This window comes from Siniperca chuatsi, linkage group LG4, assembly GCF_020085105.1.
Source record: "Siniperca chuatsi isolate FFG_IHB_CAS linkage group LG4, ASM2008510v1, whole genome shotgun sequence".
Lineage (NCBI taxonomy): Eukaryota > Metazoa > Chordata > Actinopteri > Centrarchiformes > Sinipercidae > Siniperca > Siniperca chuatsi.
Window position 1 is genome coordinate 19,301,885 of NC_058045.1, and position 20,958 is coordinate 19,322,842.

General features: G+C 42.1%; 2 protein-coding genes across 5 annotated transcripts; both read left to right on the top strand.

The window, feature by feature from the left end:
• Positions 1-548: 548 nt before the first annotated feature.
• Positions 549-6,912, top strand: mlc1 (modulator of VRAC current 1). 2 transcript variants are annotated; one of them, XM_044191954.1, is made up of 12 exons: positions 549-1,436; positions 1,754-2,077; positions 2,543-2,632; positions 2,805-2,858; positions 2,984-3,085; positions 3,242-3,343; positions 3,488-3,559; positions 3,641-3,757; positions 3,861-3,917; positions 5,008-5,130; positions 5,351-5,512; positions 5,839-6,912. In XM_044191954.1, exons 2-12 carry the CDS (start codon positions 1,817-1,819, stop codon positions 5,917-5,919), a joined length of 1,221 nt encoding a protein of 406 aa, XP_044047889.1. In that variant the 5' UTR covers positions 549-1,436; positions 1,754-1,816; the 3' UTR covers positions 5,920-6,912. The 2 variants fall into 2 exon arrangements, with proteins under 2 accessions (XP_044047889.1, XP_044047891.1); XM_044191956.1 differs by having other exon boundaries at positions 550-1,436; positions 5,842-6,912.
• Positions 6,913-9,091: 2,179 nt separating this feature from the next.
• On the top strand, positions 9,092-20,947 carry panx2 (pannexin 2). Of its 3 annotated transcripts, none has more exons than XM_044191961.1 (7): positions 9,092-9,193; positions 11,229-11,937; positions 13,036-13,065; positions 13,381-14,486; positions 14,875-15,010; positions 17,981-18,166; positions 18,675-20,947. In XM_044191961.1, exons 2-7 carry the CDS (start codon positions 11,709-11,711, stop codon positions 18,992-18,994), a joined length of 2,007 nt encoding a protein of 668 aa, XP_044047896.1. In that variant the 5' UTR covers positions 9,092-9,193; positions 11,229-11,708; the 3' UTR covers positions 18,995-20,947. The 3 variants fall into 3 exon arrangements, with proteins under 3 accessions (XP_044047896.1, XP_044047895.1, XP_044047897.1); XM_044191960.1 differs by lacking the exon at positions 9,092-9,193 and adding an exon at positions 10,122-10,273; XM_044191962.1 differs by lacking the exons at positions 9,092-9,193; positions 13,036-13,065 and adding an exon at positions 10,125-10,273.
• The last annotated feature ends 11 nt before the right edge of the window (positions 20,948-20,958 follow it).

Below are 20,958 nucleotides of genomic sequence, written 5' to 3' on the forward strand. Positions count from 1 at the left end.
CTCTCATAGGCTTTGTGCAATCCTGCCACAGAGAAACTTAAGAGCCAAACATGATACTGATATTCATTGTTCTTTATGTGACACAAATGTCAGCAGCAGCAAGATACTCAGGGTTTGTTTGGCTCCATGATTTTTTTTATATTTATGAAATGGTAAATAATCTAATTACTGGGAGTAAACAATCCAGTCCAGACAGGCTTTTTGTAATTTTCTTTACATTCCCATTTATTGAATTGTGTCTCATCTAATCAGTGTTCCACAGATTCCCTTTAATGTCTCCATAGAACTGCAGTATACTTCTCTCTCTTTGTGTGCGTCTGTGTGCGTGTGTGTATGTGTGTGTGAATGTTGGGCGGAGACATTAGAATGGCGAGGGACGGGATGACAGCAGTTGTTAAGGAGACGCCATGGTTACCGCCGCCCGGGAACAATGTTGAGCTGAGAATGCTCTGCTGTGTTAAAGACTGAATGGAATCCTGAGATGCACATACATGTTACATGCTTATACAGGGACACAATGAGCACACACTCACAAGATGTCGTCATCCAATAGGATTTACTCCTGAATGAGTATGAATGAGGAGAATCTTATTTAAAGCAGAAATTATCCATCATCAGATTAGCTGTGTCAGACAAGAGACTGTGATTAAGCCAGGGAAATGTCTCTGTTGCCTCTTTTCTAAAGCACTGCTGGGCATCTTAATTTACTGGGCTGTGAACTGCAAGTGGAGCGCTAAGTAACACCAAGGGAAGAAGGGAAGTTGTGAAGGGAACTCCACAGGGGGACGCATTCAACTATTTAGGCAAAAAAACAACAGTTTGACACTGTACATGATGGGGTTTATGTGAATTACTCTCTGTGGCTGCTTCATTTTTCTTGCTATGAACTGGAATTTCTTAACACATGTGTTGCCATGTGCTCATTTCTGAGTGTCTATTGTTCTGTTTTGTGAGTGGGTTGATGTGCGTGTGTGTGTGTGTGAGTGTGTGTGTGTGTGCATGAGCAAATGGGAATGAAAAAAGGGTGTTTGCCCTACAAACTCTGCCCCCAGCGCGAGCCCCTTCATCCTCCCCTTGTTGTCATGCACAGGCGCTCTCCCTTTGGCACAAAGTAGGCTGGCAGCACAAGAGCCATGTGTTTTAGCTCCACACTTTGAAGGGGCTCAAAAAAACTTTTCAGAACTGTTTCTGAGAAACGTCGTGTAAAGGAGAGAGAGAGAGAGAGAGAGAGAGAGAGAGAGAGAGAGAGAGAGAGAGAGAAAAAAGAGGAGGAGAGTGGGGGTGAAAGAGAGCGTAAGTGCAGGGAGAGAGATGGGGAGCATAAGGAGCTGCAGACAAAAATAAGTTGTCTTTCATGTGATGATTTGATCTCAGTTGTTGAGGGATACCTTTGTTGGACAATATTTGGGGAGATTCTGCAAGAGACTCAACAACAGGTGAGTGTGGCGGGAGCAATATGTGAAAAAGAAGAGCAGTGAAAAAGTGGGAGATTGAATGAGTGCCATTCTCTTGGCTCAGGCAGACAAAAAGGAGGGGGTTGTTTTTGGGTTACTGCATGATTATTAAACCAATGGCTCATTTTCTTTTAATTCAATGCACTTTTTCTTGATTTCCATGTTCATTTTGAAAATAAACTTATTGCCTCCTGTTGATGGGAACTGCTGTGAAGAAACATGTTGAAAACAGGTTAAAAGACAAAGGACCCGAACTCACGTAGCTTTCACAATTGGATTTTTTCCTCCCCCTTTCCCAGCTCGGCTGTAATCCTTACTCGGTGTTTCCCATCCCATCACTGAAGTTAGCCCAAGCTGTTTCAATGATGCAGTGCGACGAGCTCTCAGCCAGAGAGGAGTTCACCTACAGCCACATGCCCACCCTGGAGAGGGGCAGTGGGACGTTGGGACGGCGGGGCGACAGTGGAGCAGAGAGAAGGCCAGAAAGGGGGGAGCGCTATAGGCCCGAACGGGACAGCTACACAGTGGACGTGAGGGCCAGTGACCTGCAGCTGGCCCAGCCGGAGCCTCTAAAGCACCCCTGCTTCAGCTACAGGGCCTGGCTCTACAGTGTCCTCATAGGGGTGAGAGGAAAGATGGTCAGGGAGAGGTACAAAGGAAGCACATAACAGGGTGCATCTATTTAATCCATAATACACTAATTTTAAAGGTTGGGATGATCTTTTTTGAGTGAGTATCTCAATCTAGAAATGTTGAGTGTGATGGCGACAAGAAATCTTGTTTTGTGCTTCCACATTTAGGTGAGGAGAAACACACAACAATATGTCTCCAGACTGTGCAAGCTCTAATCAATTGCATCGTTCAAAATAATCCAAGTGCTATAATATCAAAAGGCAGAAATGGGTATGGGTATGTGAAGGGGTATTGTTAAATATTTGTGTGCATGTGTTTTTGTGTGTGAGAGAATGTTAACATTCTTTTGAAGTCTTACCTGTTGGACGCATTTTTGAGTGTCTGTATTTGTATATGCATGCATGCCTGTGTGTGTGTGTATGTGTGTGTGGGTGGGTGTGTGTGTGTGTCCTTAGGGCAGTCTGCTCATCACATCTGGTTTCTCTCTGTACCTGGGAAATGTGTTTCCTGTTGCCATGGACTACCTACGCTGTGCTGCAGGCTCTGTAAGTGACCATCATTTGGTGTATAATCACAGTGACATTTATATACAGCTCTGCCTTAATGAGCTTATACACACTGTTTAGATTAGACGTCAAAATGCCAGTAACGCATCATTGTTGGACAGCATCCACTAAATAGATAAACGCAGCAGCTCATTTGTTCTGTTCTTCACAGGGCCTTCCTGCAGCGATAGCCAGTTTTGCCATTGCCAAGAACAGACATGTTGCAGTGAGTAAACAATGAACACACCAAAGGCAAAAGAGATAATTATGTTTTAATGTATTTTGTAATGTGTTTATTCAATTGAGGCTTCATACTAATGAACTTCTCATGTTATCTTGTTTTTTTCCAAGGTGTCAGATTTCCAGGTGGTCTACGTGTCAACATTTGCTGTGACAACCACCTGCCTGGTTTGGTTCGGATGTAAACTGGTCCTGAACCCTTCTGCTGTCAATGTAAATCCATAATATAATGAAAACTACCAACCCTTTGGTTGCACATACATAAGTATATCAAGTCATTCTCCAAATAAAACATTTTGCTCTATTTCCCTTCTTTAATCTTCCTTCTGCTGTTGTGTCGCTGCTCTCCCTCCCACTCTGTCTGTTCAGATCAACTTTAACCTCATCCTGATGATTTTGCTGGAGGTGTTGATGGCCAGTACTGTCATCCTGTCAGCCCGCTCTGCAGAAGACTGCTGCTGCCACAGGAAGGTTTGTGTGTGTGTATGTGTTTATGAGTGATGAGTGATGATTGATTGCTTTGATTCACTCAGCTGATGTCTCCCCACTTTCAGTCTCCCTTTAACTTTCACTTTTCCATTCTAACTCCTCTCAATCTTTCCATCCATCTTTTAGCCAGTGACATATGACAGACCTGTGGTTATAACGCCTGCAGTGTTCCCCACTCGACTCCTTAAAGCATATTCCGTGAGTAGTTTTCAGTTTATTTATTTTATGATATTTCTGTCTGATCAATGTTTATCAATCACTGAAGAACATCTCTAATAGGTGATCGAAGTAATTGTGGGAATTTCTGCTGTATTCGGAGGAATTATTGCACTCAACATGGATGCTTTGCTTCCTGGACCCTACTTGTCTGTCACATTTTTCTGGATTCTTGTGGCTGTAAGTTTTTCTCAATAAAACTTACTTTTCATTAAGACACAGATTGCAGCTGACTAAGATGCCGTCCATCATAACTTTGTGTCTGATCTTTAATCCTTTGCAGTGTTTTCCTAGTGCTATTGCCAGTCATGTTGTGTCAGAATACCCCAACAAATGTCTGGTGAGTACAAGACAATACTCTAGCTGTTAGAACCCCAGTCTTGTGAATGTTTAGTACACTAAAAATCTTAATAGCTTTTAAAGGGTGGATATGATCAACTTAAAGTAATATATTTGGAGCTGTCAGTCTTTGTTAGAGTTCAAATACTGATCCATTTTGTGACTGTGCAAACCAAACTAGGAAACAGCTCTTCTAAGAGTCTCAAATGATATCTTGATGAAGGGTGATACAGGAGAATGCTCTTTTTCGGTACTGTTGGATCTCAGTGTAGGTTTTGACACTTTAGACCACAGTATCCTAATCGACAGACCTCAGCAGTGGGTGGGTAACTCTGGGTTAGCCCTGGGGTGGTTCTCCTCCTCCTTGACCAACATGTTAAGTGAAACATTGAAAAACTCAGGCCCATTGTGTCTCAAGCTGAGATGGAGCTGCCTCGAAAATTGTTATTCCCTTTTAACCTGCCTCGGCAGGTCTCTCACTGGCTTCCCATCAAATTCAGAATTCAATTCAAGGTTGTTGTGATCATTTATAGAGCTCTGCATGGTCAGACAACTGCCTACATTAGAGATCTACTGCAGCCCTATGTCACCAGGAGATTTCTAAGGTCCTCTGATCAGGGTTGTTTGGTTGTTCCTCTCCAGGCTTAAAACTAAAGGGGACTGTGCTTTTGATGTTCTGGCCCTCATTTTGAACTGAAGATCTGTGGACACTATGAACACTTTTAAAAGCAGCTCAAGACCTACCTACCTCTTTAGACTTGCCATTTTTTAAAAATGTATTTATATCTTATGGTGTTTTTATGTTTTGTATGTCTGTATTTATGTCTGTTGCCTTATCTTTTTATTGTGCAGCACTTTGTGACGTTCTGCTGTTGAAAGGCACTATATAAATAATGTTACTTACTGTTACTTTCTCATGGGAGTTAATAAGGATGCATTTCTGCTGAGGAAGGATAATCATTATTATTCATAACAAAATGTCTCAGTTATACAAACTGGGTCTATTTCCTTTTTCTTCTGGGTCTACAAACTTTTTTCTTTGTTCCCTTTTTCTCTGTTTCTCTTTTTTCTCTCTTCCTGGCGTCTCTCAGGTGGAGGTGCTGATTGCCATCAGCAGCGTGACGTCTCCCCTGCTCTTTTCAGCCTCCGGCTTCCTCTCTTGCAGCGTGATCAGCTTTATTGAAATTTTCCTGCATGATGTGCCTACAGCCAAGGTCAGTTTAATAAAGTGAACATTTCCCAGTAGTGTGCAATGTGCAGGTTCTCTAGTAAGCATTACTTACTCAGCCTTGACCTACTTTTGCATGAGAAATACAGGTTTTAGAGAAACAATGGAATTGACTCATTGAGAATTCTCATTCAGAATCATCTAGTTTCATCTTTATGTGTGTGTGTGTGTGTGTGTGTGTGTGTGTGTGTGTGTCTGTGGTCCAGCAATCCTACGACATCCTGCTGCTCATTCTGATGGTGCTGCTACTGGTGCAAGCAATTCTAACTTCAGCCACTGTGGTGCACTGTGCCTCCTACAAGAGTCAGCTCCGCATAGGGGCTCCAGAGTGCGAGGACAGCATGCACACCCCAACCTATTACTGCGAGGTAAGGCAGGTAAAAGCAGCAGTAGCGGACACAAGGGACAAATCTGTCTGTCTGTCTTTTTCTCTCCTTGTCTGTCTTTCCACTTCCAACGAGAGACATTTGGGAATGTGGAAAATGATACATTTAATTCTGTTCCAGGTGTTCTGACCAGCTATAGCTCATGTAAATAGCATTTAAATATGATGACATAAAACATCTGTCATACAATTACACATATATAATAAACACATCATACTGCTCATCCTTCACATATCTTTTATCTCTTCCACATTTCATCTCTCTCCAATCTCTATCTCCTTCTCCGTCTTCCTGTTTCGCTCCCTCAGCAGCAAGCATCCAATGGAACACAGCAGGATTTTGACAAAGACAGAACCTGGAAGGCAGTTGTGGTCCAAATGGCCCAATGAACAGTCCTGCAGTGCACTGAGAACTTTGATGAGAAGTGGGAAAAGGAGGAATCAAAGAAACTCTGTAAGCGTTAAGCACAAGAGTACAATCCTGAGACAGAACACACTGGAAAAAAGGAAAAGCAATAAAGATGTATTCAGAGATAGAGTGAGAGATATGAAGGAAAAGGGAGAGGAAAATAAAGAATGAAAGATAGTGAAAGAATGCAAGGCAGATAATATGATTCTTTTATTTGTTTTGGATTAAGATATTTGCATAGAGAATGCTTTGAGTACTTGATGATGATGTCTGTTTTCTGGGTTTTTATAATTGTTGCCTGCTTACTGTAGTGAGGAGTGGCATTATTTGACCTGGGAACAGAACCATTCAATGAACAATCATGTGAGTCAATGTTCAGTAGTATAAAAATGTTCCGAGCACTCGGGCCGAAACACAAAGTCTTATGATGTCTCAAAATATTTAACTTTGTTCTACACAGTAAACACATACCACTGAATTCATTCTGGATTTATTGGATGCAGTTTTGTCAGCATCATTGTCAAGGTTGTACTGTAGGATGAAAAGGATGCCATTATGTATAAAATGCAATGAAACTGTATGGGTTTTTTACATTTTTTTGTAAGAGAATGATATGCATTTTTGCTACTTTTCTAACACATGTGGTGGCTTATCTATCACCTGGCACTGGCTCAATTTATTCTAAGGTATCAACCTGTCATGACCTAGTGATGTTTTGAAACAGCCACATTTATAGGAGAGTTTTCCAAATAATGAACACTGACTTATCTTAGCACTCTCTTGACTGTAAGTTATATTTTGTTCAGTTGTAGGCTTCTTTGTGTCTTCTTGTGTACCGTGGTGTGGTAGTGGTTGCAACAGTTTATTACAAGAGAATTGATCCACCTGGATATTGCAGATATTAACTGATGTAAAGAGTTTTAACTGAAATTGTGTCTTATTTAGAAAAATAAAATGTTCATGTGTGTATAATGTTTTATGGTTGCTCTGCTTGTTGTTCAGTGTTGCTCACTTGCTCAATCTGCAGATATTGTATACATGGCGGGATGACAGACCAAGCAACAAATACATATGACGCTTATTACCTGCATCCTAAAATAACTTTCCAAGAAATATTGTTCGGTTATTATCCTATTTTTAGATGTCAGTGATGCTTAGACTATAGGTGATTTATATATGTGTGCATGTTTACTGAAACCACACCCCTGCTTTTTTGTTTGGAAATGAGAATGGTGTTAATGCTCATTGCTCATTATACTCTAATTTATTTGCTACTATGCTAATTTACTTCATGTCCTTCCTCTTCTAATTTACTCCCATCCCTTCTCTCCATTCTGTGTTAGACAATGCAGATGATTCTTATCAACAGGGAGTCATTTCCCTCCCTTACATATAAGATTATGCCTCAAGGCCTAGATGAAACATTGAGCAAACATGGCAATGACAGGAAATACTATGCATTTGAATGCATGTACAAACACATTTTTAAGCCAGTTTTGGTTTTCCAATCAGTGTACACCTGTACAATCTAATGCAATCCAATAATGCTGTTCTGCTATAAAGTCTGCTTTAAAGTCAGTTTTTGTTGACACTGTCAGAGGTGTTTATTCAGTTATGTTTTAGCATTGAGGTCATTGTTAAAGGTGGAGTTGTGCTGGACTGCATTATATTCAGGGGTGTTTCCGTGTATGTAAATAGGGAGGACAAAAATAAACATATAATTGAATATACACATTTCTGACAATGTCAACAAAAACTGAACATTATAAACTTTGTAAAAGTAGACTATGGCAGAGCTGCTGTATTACATTGCCATATATTGTACAGGTGTTCCTAATAAAGTGGGCACTGAGTGTATTTCTGAACACATTCAGCCTATAATGAAAGGACATGTAGGCAGTATGATTCTTCATACCACCATGACAGGAGGCAGGAATCTGTGTCACATCTTGGACATGAACATCACCAAGATCTCTGCAACTATGCTGAGAGAGAGAGAGAGAGAGAGAGAGAGAGAGAGAGAGAGAGAGAGAGAGAGAGAGAGATAGAGAGAGAGAGAGACTATATTTGGAAGCAGACGTAGTGAGGTGCGGCTTCCCTAACCGGCGGAAACCGGCTTGAGGAACACTGGCTTGTAGCTCGGTCCAGCTGACAAACCTCGGGAGCGCGCGCTCACGTCGCCACAAGAATCCCAGTACAGAAGAGCCAATGGCTGCTGGAGGCTTTAAACAAACTTACCAATCTCCCTGTTCAGCAGTGATGTAGTGGTAAATTCAAAGGCAGCCCGTGTCATTCGGCAGGAGCACTACTAACAAATATATTTTAATGAAGCCATTCATATGTTGCTTCCCTAAAAGACCTGTCTAGAAACTATATAGCAACTCTCTTCATATAGTCCTGTGTTACCACTACAAGTAGCCCATGAAATTAAATGAGGGCTCCACCATTATCACTTTATTTCAAACTTGAGTTGAGTCGGGTCAGCCTCCACTGCATGGTCCTAACTGATGCTGCTGCCGTCTTTTAACCCCCCTCCCCAAAAAAAGATGCTCGCCACACCCAGTGAATGTGAATGACAGACATCTTTCCCATTCGTTGTTTGCACGTGTCTCTGGCCAGTCCCACAGTCAGAGATGATGGGCAGGCTGGATAAACCTATCAATAGGAAAGTAAAAGCCAGCCAGTGCCTTGTAGTTAGGTTGTAGACTGAACGAATAAGGGATTTGAATAGTGGTAGCCGGTCTATAGTTATTCAACTAGACTGTGTATCTAAGTCCTAGTCCTAAATAGACAATTCCTTAGTACTCTCAGACGTGAGTTTAATATCCAAAGACTACGTATGGTGTTTTATCGTCGATGATATCATTGTAACATTCCACTAACGCTCATAGGAATCTAGATCTGTAATATTTCAATGGTAACCCTCTAAAAATGATTATACTATTAGTAGGATGTCGATTTCTGTAACATAACTGAATTTATTTTTCAGCATCTCTGCTTACACACACCACCTGGCCTTGTGAATCACGGTCGCAGTTCTGCGAGGTGATGTGATGAACTAAGGAATCTTAATGCGTTATCTCATCCCTTGTTTCTGAGGAAGAGGCAGGGAGGGGAGAGGAGAGGAGAGGGCTGGAGGGGAGGGGAGCTGGGGGGGGGAAGGCGGAACAAACCGGTGTGCTCGGATACATGCTGTAGCTGCTCGCCCGCACTGCAGATTAACTCTTACCGCGCCAGGAGATGCAGCGAAACATGGTGAGTGGCTTTTTATTAGGTATCAGGTAGACAGCTGATGCAGGTATGGAGCATCTTAGAGACTCTTCTCTCAGACACACACACACTCGCACACTCAGTCGCTACACTGGAGTGGCAGCTCGTCTCCGGCTGGCTATCCGGGAGCTATCCGCTGCTCAGGTGCTGAAACGGTTCGTCATCTGCAGGCAGCTGCAATTCACTGCAATGCAATGTCTGTGATGGAAGTGGAACCTCCTGGTTGCGGTTCTCCCTGTGTCCTGGACTCACAGACACCGTCAGGAGACAGCAGTGAGAGGCATCCTAGCTCAACACGAGCTAACTACGACATAATGATCTTCTCACCCTGATGAAATGTTCCTGCAGTGTTCCCATAGGGACTAACTGACAGTCAAAAGTGAGAAAACAGTGAGGATACTTTGTGCTGTTTTTCTATCTAACTATTAGTATAACACTGAACATCTATCTAAAAGGTATCATTGGTCTGCTGTAGTTAGCTGCTCAGATTTGATCTGAAGTGCCAGATGTGGACTGAAAGTTCTTCCCTCTTCAACCATCATCTTATTCATAATGAATGAATGGGGCTCCTCTCCTTCAGCTGTTGTCCTGGAACTTAGCTTGATCTCTTTGTAGCCGCCTGTACTGGTCACAGCCAAGTGGGATGCTGTAGTAGCCAAAGAATGTGGGATTCCCTCTCTAAACACTGGTAGCATCGCCCAACTGAGGAGCATTATCTGTCGGACTGGAGCAGTGCCAAGGGCTCACAGACAGCAGTGCAGCCTCTAACTGAGCACCGAAAATGTGATGCTGCCCCTTTAAATTGAAATTATGCAAAGTGTATTCCCCCTCTTCCTTGAGACAGTGAGGATATGGATAAAGTTGCCTTGACTGTCACCAGGCAGTATGTGGACAGAGCAGTGTCAAATCTGTACTGTAATGTAATATTATGTTATCCCATCAGGGACATCTTGTTCTCTTTTTCAGGTATAACACCAGTTACTGCATGATGTCAGAATTAACATGATGCAGCCTTGATAATATTTCAAAGAAATCCTCTCCTTATGATCTTTCTCTCCAATGCAGGTGAGAGTGCTATAAAGCTGACAAGAGTACGCTAATTGTCCCCTGTACTTGTGAAACCGCACTGTCAAGGTTCCACTCCCCGAGATAATAAGTATACTTTCCAGCCCTGGACTAGAGGGTTCGTCTTTTAAGGATTTCATAGATGAGCTGTGTTTGTGCATAATGAGAGGAAAGAGAGAGGAGGGCAGAGGGTGTAATGGAGATTGTTGATGGGAAGGGGTGATGTATTCACACTCCTCTCGAAGGACATTCACATAACCTTCAAGTGAAACGAGCGTGCAGCAGGCGCCAAATCCACTCCGCACAATTACTGTACAAGCATATGCATGCTCATTTATGTATGCATACGTGCACACTCACTCACTCAAACACTCACACGTACACACACACACTCAGACACACATGACAAGACATCCCACTGACAATTGTCAGGGTGCACCTGACATCCCAATGTGAACATGCTGTTCCACAGAGATAATGACTACCAGGAGTCCAGAGAGGGGCAGGTGACGCAGAGTCAGTGTCCAAAAAGACAAGGTTGTTAATTTCTCAAGTAGAACATTTGTCAAAATCGCTAAATAAATTCCGTTTTTAATCAATTTCAGGTTAGCATACTCCCCAGAGCTTAAATTTGTCCTTTAGTGTCCTTGTTCGATCAAAGGAAAACACCCTCCTCACACGTAACCACATTGACACACTACTCTGGTCACAGAGTGAGGATTAGTTGTCCTCAGCCACATGACTGTGTTATAGAGGACGATGGATGGGAACAGAGAGTTTTCCAGAGGAAAATGAGACAATACAAATTCACACTACGGCTCATTTGAAACATGGTTGCACCAATTATCTGTTGAACACATGTTCCCAGAAATGGCATCTTGTACCTCACTGTACTTTTATAACAACAACAAAAATGCACGTACTGTACTGCCCTAACTGGTCCTCTGTCTTTCAGGAAAGGATTGGTCAGAGCTTCTAGCTGACCAAAGCTCACGTAACAACTCTTCAGCCAGCAGTCCCCCTCCCTGGGGATCGCAAGGGAGCCTCCTAAACTCAACTCATTCCTCAACCTGCCACACAGACTGTGTGGACCGAGGCCAGGCACTGTAGAGATGGGGCAAAACATAGGGATGCACACAGAAGAGACCAAGCGAGGAGTGTGCTTCTGAACGTTATGTCTGTTCTTTTCAAAGAGCAAAGCTGTGGGAAACTGTAGAAAACTCAAAGCTCTGAAGAACACGGACCACGCAGTATGACCCGCTTCTTTCCCACGTATGGTGACAGGGGCTGAAGTTGGCCGCACATTTCTGTGTGTGTGTGTGTGCCTGTGTGCGAGTGTATCACACTGTCTTGAGGCACATTAAACTACAGCAGGGAGTTCTGGGCTCCCGTCCAGCCCAGAGGGGAGTTGTGGTGTGCGCCCTTTGTGTTCCGGATGCAGAACATTCTCGATCAGAACTTAGACATGGCCACAGCTCTACTCGCCGGCGAGAAGCTGAAGGAGCTGATCCTGCCAGGCTCCTCTCAGGATGAGAAGGGCGGAGCACTGGCCAGCCTCATGGTGCAGCTCAAACTGGAGCTGCCTTTTGATCGTGTTGTTACTATAGGGACGGTCATCATCCCCATCCTGCTGGTCACCCTCGTCTTCACAAGGAACTTTGCAGGTGAGACTTCTGCCACTAGATGGGGTTCATTGCCACAGTAAACTGCCAAGGCTAGGGATTTCAAAGTTACGACAGCAGCTGTTACCCCTCATATCACTTTTGACCAGGTACAGTGATAAGAAGAAGTATTAGTAGGAGATTAGGCAAGGCAGGGAAAGAAACATTGACAAGTGCATTAGAGGAGCAGACAGAGAGCTAGAAAGGGCTAGAGAGATTTTGGAGATAGGAGGCGATAGATTATAGGTTGGGGGTTTGGTTAGAAGGCAGAGTAGAAGTGATGGATGGGAGAGATGTTAGTTCATTGCTGAGTCAGACTCTCTGCATAGCAGCATTTACCATCTGGGACTGAGTGTTTAACTTTAGCAGCAGAAAGATGTGGGTGTTCAGACAAGTTTCAGTATTCCCTCACTGGTGTGTTTTACAATGATATTTAGGGCATTGCCAAACAGGTTTTAGATGACTCAGCACAAGGACAGCATACTGCCCTCTGTGACTATAACAAAGTAATGGCACCGCACATATTGTCCTTATTACCAGTAACACAAAAGAAGACATGCTGACTATTAAAAATGATTTCTTCTGATACTTTTAATTAAAAATGATCAAGTTTATTTAGATAGCAACCGTTTGTAATATCAGTCACTGCACTTAGTTCCAAAGATTAAAAGTGGACTTGTTGCAACCCTAAACCACTTTGTACTTAATGGACTCATTACTGACAGAGAACAAGTTCTCACTTCCTATATCTGAGCCAGGCAGACACTTCTTTCAGTTCAAAAAGGCAGTGTGAGTATTGTCAGAGACACACAGCGCTTTGTGCTGAACAGATTAATGATTCTAAAAGATCGTCAGAGATACAGAGCTAAAAAGTGTGAATATATCATTGTAAGTTGCATTTACTGCAATAAATATGAGGGAACATCAAAATCCCCAGTTTAACCATATTATCATAAGTATTATTTGGAAGTGAAATGAAGGTGAGCATTAAAGTTGTTACCTAGACTATTCTGTCTGTTTTAAACATCTGTTGCACTATTGCAGAGCCACTGAATGGTTCAATTTTGACTCACAGTACTCATGTACATGCATGTTTTACAGTACAATGGATTATTACAACATACATTTCAGGTATGTTTAACTTTTTCCTTTCAAATAAGTAAGGGGTTTAGATAAAATTGTTAAACTGAGGACTTTTTAAAACTCTATCTGTTGTCTGACCCCTCACATGTTGTTAAATTGTGTCTTGCAGAGTTTGCCAATAAAATTTGAGAGCAAAATGTTATAGCTGATAGGAGTGATGAGTGAAACTGTGACAATAAGACCCAGGATATAGCTGTAGCATTCCTCTGTCAGCTAATATACTTAATTTATATTATAAAATATAATCATATAACTTGTTAAAGTAATGTTTGGCCTGATTCTTTCTATCTGTACTTTCCTCAGAGGAGTCCATATACTGTTACACACCACACAATTTCACCAGAGACCAGGCACTGTATGCAAGAGGCTACTGCTGGACAGAGCTGCGGGATGCTCTACCTGGTGTGGAGTCTCACCTTTGGCCTTCACTATTTGAGCACAAGTTCCTGCCCTATGCCCTGCTGGCCTTTACTGGAATCATGTACATTCCTGCTTTGGGCTGGGAGTTCCTTGCCTCTACACGGCTCACTTCAGAGCTCAATTTCCTGCTTCAAGAGATTGATAACTGCTATCATCGAGCTGCTGAGGGCCGAGCCCCAAAGATTGAGAAGCAGATTCAATCCAAAGGACCTGGCATAACTGAGCAAGAGAGGAGGGAGATCATAGAGAACGCAGAGAAGGAGAAAAGCCCCGAGCAGAACCTGTTCGAGAAATATTTGGAGAGACGAGGCCAAAGTAACTTTCTGGCTAAGCTTTACCTGGCACGCCACCTGGCTATTATCTGCCTCAGTTCCATTCCCATTTCCTACCTGAGCGCCTACTATGCCCGCCAAAGGCAGAATGAGTTCACCTGTGCGCTGGGTGAGCCCCCAGACATTAGCAGCTATTCAGAGCTGAAGCTCAGGGTCAACTGTAAGCTGCCTGCTGTGCAGCTGCAGCGCATCATGGCAGCAGTAGATATTGCTCTGCTCTGCACAATGAACCTCATCATCCTGCTGAATTTGCTGCACTTGTTTGTGGTGCGTAAGTCCAACTTTGTATTTGACAAACTGCATAAAGTTGGTATTAAAACACGGCGACGTTGGCAGAAGTCTCAGTTCTGTGATATCAACATCCTGGCCATGTTCTGCAACGAGAACAGGGACCATATCAAGTCGCTCAATCGGCTGGACTTCATCACCAATGAGAGTGACCTCATGTATGACAATGTGGTCAGGCAGCTGTTGGCTGCGCTTGCACAGTCCAACCATGACGCTACACCCACTGTGAGGGACTCTGGGATACAAACACTTGATCCCAATATGGATCTTGGAGTGGGAGAGATGGGTGGGGAGCCGCTGGTCATCAAACGGCCCCGCAAGAAGATTAAATGGATCCCAAGTTCAAATCCTCTTCCTCAGCCATTCAAGGTAAGGCAGTTGCCTAAGAACACCTTTCATGTCTCCAGTTGTAAATTCATTCAGAATCAATGACAGCAGGAGGAAAAAAAATCTAAACCTGCTGTCCTCTAGAAACAGAGTAATACTTACTGCAAGAACTTGTTCACTGGAGCACAGCAGTTCATGTGAACATGGACTTCATGTCCGTTCAAGATGCTTCCAACTCAGCCAAATCAGATATGATAAGAGCTTCTTTCTCTGAAAAGGCACAGGAAGTGGTCCTTATTTAGGACTTCCAAAATATGTAGAAAATATGAAGAACACTTAAGTGCTGCTTTAATTGTTGCATTTGGCTACCTGAACTGTAGTTTAAGCTATGATTTGATTACCTGTTTTTGTGTTTTCTTCCTTTGTAAAGGAACCCCTTACCATGACACGTCTGGAAAATAACACCAAGCCTGAAAAACCTAAACCAGTCAGACGAAAGACAGTGGCAGACAACTTCATTGCACCACTTCTGGATAGCAAAAGCACACAATATCCTGCAACAAAAGGTATGCGGTACTATGAACAGAAAGAACATTGTAATTTAAAGCTGTGCTAATCAATATTGTTATATTACAATGGATCAAATAACTATGTGTTATGTGAAAGGGATTGCTCATAGTGACAAACCCACATACAATAATTATCGGTAGACTCTGCAATTCCCCTCAGCTTTGCGGAACTTTTTAGTATCTTTCAGGTAACTTTACTGTTTTCGTTCACAATCACAGCTTTCATCAACGTTATTTCCAGACGTGGCAAGCAGCTGTTTTCAGGGAAAATGCTTTCATAAACCTTCTAAACACTACGTGACAAATGAAACAGCTAAGTCAGCGACTAGCTAGTGAACATAGTGGAGAATTTAGCTGCTAAAGAACTAGATATTTTTTTCAGGAGTTGGTGGAGACCAAACCAGAGCTAAAACAAGAGTGGTTATTTGACTTACATTTGCCAGGTGGGCAGAAACATGGCTCCAAATGAATGCTAATGGTTCTGTGTATCTGCTGGATGTGTAAATAAGCAACTGTTTGCTAACACGTTCACCATATCAACTTTAGGCAGTGATAATATATAAATGCTGTGTTTACAGCTTGTTTCAAGAGGCCAGGCAATCAGTTAAGGCAGGTTTAAGCATACTTTGGATGGATGACCTGTCTTTTTACTGTAACTGAAAACACCAGTGAAATATTTATTCAGGCTTTCTCTTCCACACCTGCCCTCTCTTGGGTCTCAGTCAATAAGCTTGTAGATAATTTAAATTCTAAAATTACAAATGTTATTGATGCCATTGCACCCACTAAGATGAAGGTGGTCCCTGGTAAGAAACAATCTCCATGGAGAAATGCCACGCTGGTAAGAATAGAAAAAAGGCTGAATGCAAGTCTCCAGGTTCATTATGACATCTATAAAGAGAGATTTCGCATTTATAATTTAGAAGTGAGAAATGCAAGGCAGTCCTTCTTCTCTGACATCATCGCCAAAAAAAAAACAATAATGCATGTGTCTTGTTTGCTACTGTCGACAGGCTAACAAACCCTCCTGTGTCAGTAGCCTCTGAACTTCTATCTACCAGGGCAATGAATTTGCCTCCTTCTTCACTGACAAAATTCAGAAAATTAGACAGGCAGTCAGTGCCTCCATACCAGGTACAGGGTATGTGTTATCCCTATGTCCACTTAAAATCAATTCAAATAGCATGACGCAATTTGATCCTATCAACCATAAAAACACGGTGGACATTATACAACATCTGAAATCCTCCTCCTGCTGCCTTGATACATTTCTAATTGCATGGCCTCAGATCTTCTACAAATTGTAAACACATCTCTTCTCTCAAGTTTCTTCCCGCATGCCCTGAAAATTGCAGTTATCAAGCCACTCTTAAAAAATAACAATCTAGACACTAATGAACAATTATAGGTCCATATCAAACCTCCTGTTTTTAAGTAAAATCATTGAAAAAGCTGTTTTTGAACAGCTGAACAACTTGGCATTAAACAGCTGTTTTGTTGTCTTCCAGTCAGGATTTCGACCACACCACAGCACTGAGACTGCTCTTGTTAAGGTCTTCAATGACATTCACTGAAAAAAATCAGTGGCAGAATTTCAGTCTTAGTATTATTGGATCTCAGTGCTGCATTCGACACTGTCGACCACAACATATTACTAGATCGACTGGAAAACTGGGTGGGACTTTCTGGCACAGTATTAAACTGGTTTGAATCCTACTTAAAGGACAGGGACTGCTTTGTGTCTATAGGTAATTACACATCTGAGCAGACAAGAATTACTTGAGTTCCCCAAGGCTCCATTCTGGGGCCTCTTCTGTTTAACATCTGCTCCCACTGGCTCAGATTAACAACAAAATATGCCATAATTATGCAGACGACACACAAATTTACCGAACCATATCACCAGGGGACTATGGTCCAATACAAGCGCTGAGTAAGGGCATTGAACAAATCAATGATTTGATGTGCCAGAATTTTCTTTAATTAAACAAAGATAAAACTGAAGTCATTATTTTTGCAGCCAAGGAATAACGCTTAAAAGTCAGCACTCAGCTTCAGTCGGTAATGTTAAAAATCACAAACCAAGCCAGAAGTCTTGGTCTAGTCATGGACTCTGATCTGAATATCAACAGCCACATTAAGACAATTACAAAGTCAGCCTACTACCACCGTAAAAATATATCCAGGATTAAAGGACTTATGTCTCAGAAGGATTTGGAAAAACTTGTCCATGCTTTTATCTTCAGTCGACTCGACTACTGTAACGGTGTCTTTACAGGTCTCTCTAAAAAATCGATCAGACAGCTGCAGCTGATTCAGAACGCTGCTGCTCAAGTCCTCACTAAGACCAAAAAAGTGGATCATCACTCCAGTTCTGAGGTCTTTACACTGGCTTCCTGTCTGTCAAATAACTGATTTTAAAACACTGCTGTTGGTTTATAAAGCACTGAATGGTTTAGGGCCAAAGTACTTTTTTGATCTGCTACGTTATGAACCATCCAGACCTCTCAGGTCGTCTGGGACATGTCTGCTTTCTGTCCCCAGAGTCAAAACTAAACATGGAGAAGCAGCGTTCAGTTTTTATGCACCATATATCTGGAACAAACTCCCAGAAAACTGCAGGTCTGCTGCAACTCTCAGTTCTTTTAAATCAAGTCTGAAGACTTTTCTGTTTGCCGCTGCCTTTTATTAAATCAAATTTGAGGCTTTTGATTAATATCTTACACTGCATTGTAACTTTTACTCTCCTGTTTTATCTCATTTTTATTTTCTATTTAACTATTTTTAATTGTATTTAAATGTCTTTTTATATTGCCTTATGTTGCTTTTACATTTGGTCTTGATGCCTTTTATGTTTTAAGTAAATCACTTTGAATTGCCTTGTTGTTGAAATGTGCTATACAAATAAACTTGCCTTGCCTAACGTTCTACTTCCTTTTAAGTCAGAATATTCATTTTCAATCGTAGATCTAAGTGGGATCGAGAAAAAGCACGCTCGCAACTTCTCTCTGGACGTCCACCCATACATGCTGACGATTCGTAAGCCCAAGGTGGAGGCCACAACCACAGAACCTCTACCCTCAGAGCACAACATGGATACAGTGTACCTTGAAGGGACGCACACCATTGTTCATGTGTCTGGTGCAATTACAGGTAAGCCTGATCTCTCCTTCACTCTTGCTCTTTCTGGTTTAGGGCAGAGTTTATCACATTTCACTTGAACCATTTATGCAATGACAGCTTGGTCCAAACAGTGGGTGAATGATTATTTACAAGTTGTTCACAAATAGTTATATCTCCTCCTAAATTCTAAATAACTGCTTAATAAATATTGCTAATGCTGCATTCCATGGTGGCCAGTCAGTCTTAGCAAGCATAAGTTGAGCACATTCCAGTTGAAATGAATAATTACCTCTGTTTTGGGAATGAAACACAACAAAACAGAGCAATAGCTTTCATTTACAGCTGAATGTGAGCTCCAGCTTGTTAGGCTACACCATGACATCCTCAGAGTCTCCCTGTGCAATTATTTCTGACCTTTGAAAGAGTGTGTTTTTTTTGGAAAGGGACACACTGCCTATGCTGTTGTCATTTGAGACTTTGACTTTCTCCTCTCTTCCTCCTCGTTCCCCTGTCCGGTATTTCCTTCTTGTATCTCCAGAAACTAAGGTTCACTCTCCAGAATCGACCAACACTGCCTTTTCTACAGTGACCCTGCCCACCACCACTTACGTAAACGGCGTGAGCCCAAACCCTCCGTCCAGTGAGGACCCCCTCAGTCCCAAGTCCTCTCCTCCTCCGAGGGAGCCTCTCACCCAGACAAAAAACCCTGAGTCTCAGCCACCACCACTAACCATAGCCCCTACACACCAGCTTCTGAGTATACATCATACTCTCTTCGAGGAAGAAGAGGATGAAGAAAAACGTGGAGACAGACTGGCAGAGAGACCAGGGGAGCTCATCGCCGCCGGGGAATGTTGAAGAAGGAGAAGAAGGGGAACGCTGAGCGAGATTCCTTTACCTAACACTACACTTTGCGCACATGACCACCATGTCAATCACCTCCTATCAACAGCCACCTCTACTCTTTAAATTAACTCACACACTTCTGTGATGGGTGGATTGGGCTGACTGATGAGCAGAAAGTGGGACAGCGAGAAAATAACATGGAACTCTAGTAGTCGAAAAAGCAAAATGACTTTTAGATGGGAAAATGGTTCAGAGAGGATAAGACAAATGTTTGTGTGTTTGATAATGTTGACCAGAGTATTACTGTAGGAAATGATGTCACGTTCATGTCTCAGGATGACTGTGCACAACCGAACACCCTCCAATGAAACCAGCAGTGATATAATTCAACAGGGTGCTACAGTGCAGGGTCAAACAGCTATACTGAAAAGGCCTAATGAAAGGATGAGCAGCATTGAGAGATGAGTGAGCTTTCTAAAAAAAAAAGGACACACACCTTAGAGATACATATCTGCAAAGAGGACTGCATTATGGCTTCAAACAAAATGTATTTTAAACACATAGAATAACGCTTAGTCCCTTTATCTCAATAGCCAAGTAGAAAGGTAGCTCACGCAATACAGTTGTTGAGATCTGCACAATTAATATGCAAAAGATCACAATATATTTGTGGCAATAATGTATGCGCTTACAGCATCATATTTCACAGAACGCTATACATGTATAGACACTGTATATGACTCAGTGTTTGTGGGGTGTTTAAAATATAACACGTTTCATGGCTTTATCATTGTCATTTCACCATTGATTAGGAATGTGTATCAGATCTTGACTCAACTATATCTGCACGTCATTAATAATAAGCGAATTGGCATATTATATAAAAGAAGGACAAAAGAACAGACTCTGCATTGAAAGTGTGGCATTGTGAGGTGACGTGTGACTACAATATTGCTCAGATTTGTCTAATAGGTACCATCTATGGTATCTATGACATCTAGTAAAAAGGCAGTGATGTAGGTGTTTTCTTCTTGAATAGCAGCTCCGATATGATTAATGGAGCTGGACACACTGGTAAAGTATGTGACTTTTGTGTTCTGCTGGCTTCTTGTGGGAGTGCTGTGATGTGAAGTGAATGAAGTGATAAGTAGATGTTGAATCGTTCCTCACTGGAAGGTTCATTACATGACGACTACGCTTTTGATTGTCATCCACACAATCTAAATGTCTTACCGTATTTCTGCCCTGTCTCAAATTGTGCTAACATCCAATATGAAGGAATGAATAGTTAGAATAGTTGGCCTGTTATTTGTAGTAAAACCAAGCATATAAGGTATGTTAGCACTTATCGCAGGGAACGAGTGAGTGGACAGGGGGGTGGGTGCCTACCACAAACTCTCAATACACTTTTTTTGCAGATGCATACGTAATTACAGGAACTTCATTAAAGGAACTGTCTGCACTGACACACCAGTATGACAACTACCCTAGGAGACATTAGTGCTGTTGTCAGGGGCCTACATACAGTATAGGTATGTATACTATACTCATCTTTTCTTCTGGGGCATTCAGTAAACACACACTTCTAGACTTGTGATGGGAGACAACAATTTTCCTACTTCAGCTTCAAATCATCTTTTGGTGGAAATAACAAATGATCCATCTCATTGTCATGACACAGGTTGGCTCAGAGTCCCCATGTTAGACTACTCAAGCACACTAAATGCATCCAAAAGCACTTTAAGACTTGTAGCACGAGTGCGTGTGAGAGCATGTTATATGTTGTAACAGCTCTGCTTATAAGTAATTGTCTGTGTAGATCTTCACATTGAGACAGTCGCGGAGGTAAAGCTCGGACGATCTTAATTCTAGTGAAAACGTGGAGAAAAGAGTCCAGGCTTTGATTGTACTGTGTGAGATGTTATAATGACAACAAATTAAAAACACTTTCATTATAAAAATAAATGTGCGCGTCC

What these genes read in the sequence shown, in the direction of transcription:
- panx2 (XM_044191961.1), top strand. Translation starts at nt 11,709, where the DNA reads ATGCAGAACATTCTCGATCAGAACTTAGACATGGCCACAGCTCTACTC. An exon ending in CTCTTCCTCAGCCATTCAAG is followed by an intron (nt 14,487 to 14,874) that starts GTAAGGCAGTTG and finishes TCCTTTGTAAAG; the next exon opens with GAACCCCTTACCATGACACG. An exon ending in TGTGTCTGGTGCAATTACAG is followed by an intron (nt 18,167 to 18,674) that starts GTAAGCCTGATC and finishes TTGTATCTCCAG; the next exon opens with AAACTAAGGTTCACTCTCCA.
- mlc1 (XM_044191954.1), top strand. Translation starts at nt 1,817, where the DNA reads ATGATGCAGTGCGACGAGCTCTCAGCCAGAGAGGAGTTCACCTACAGC. An exon ending in ACTGCTGCTGCCACAGGAAG is followed by an intron (nt 3,344 to 3,487) that starts GTTTGTGTGTGT and finishes TCCATCTTTTAG; the next exon opens with CCAGTGACATATGACAGACC. An exon ending in GACTCCTTAAAGCATATTCC is followed by an intron (nt 3,560 to 3,640) that starts GTGAGTAGTTTT and finishes CATCTCTAATAG; the next exon opens with GTGATCGAAGTAATTGTGGG.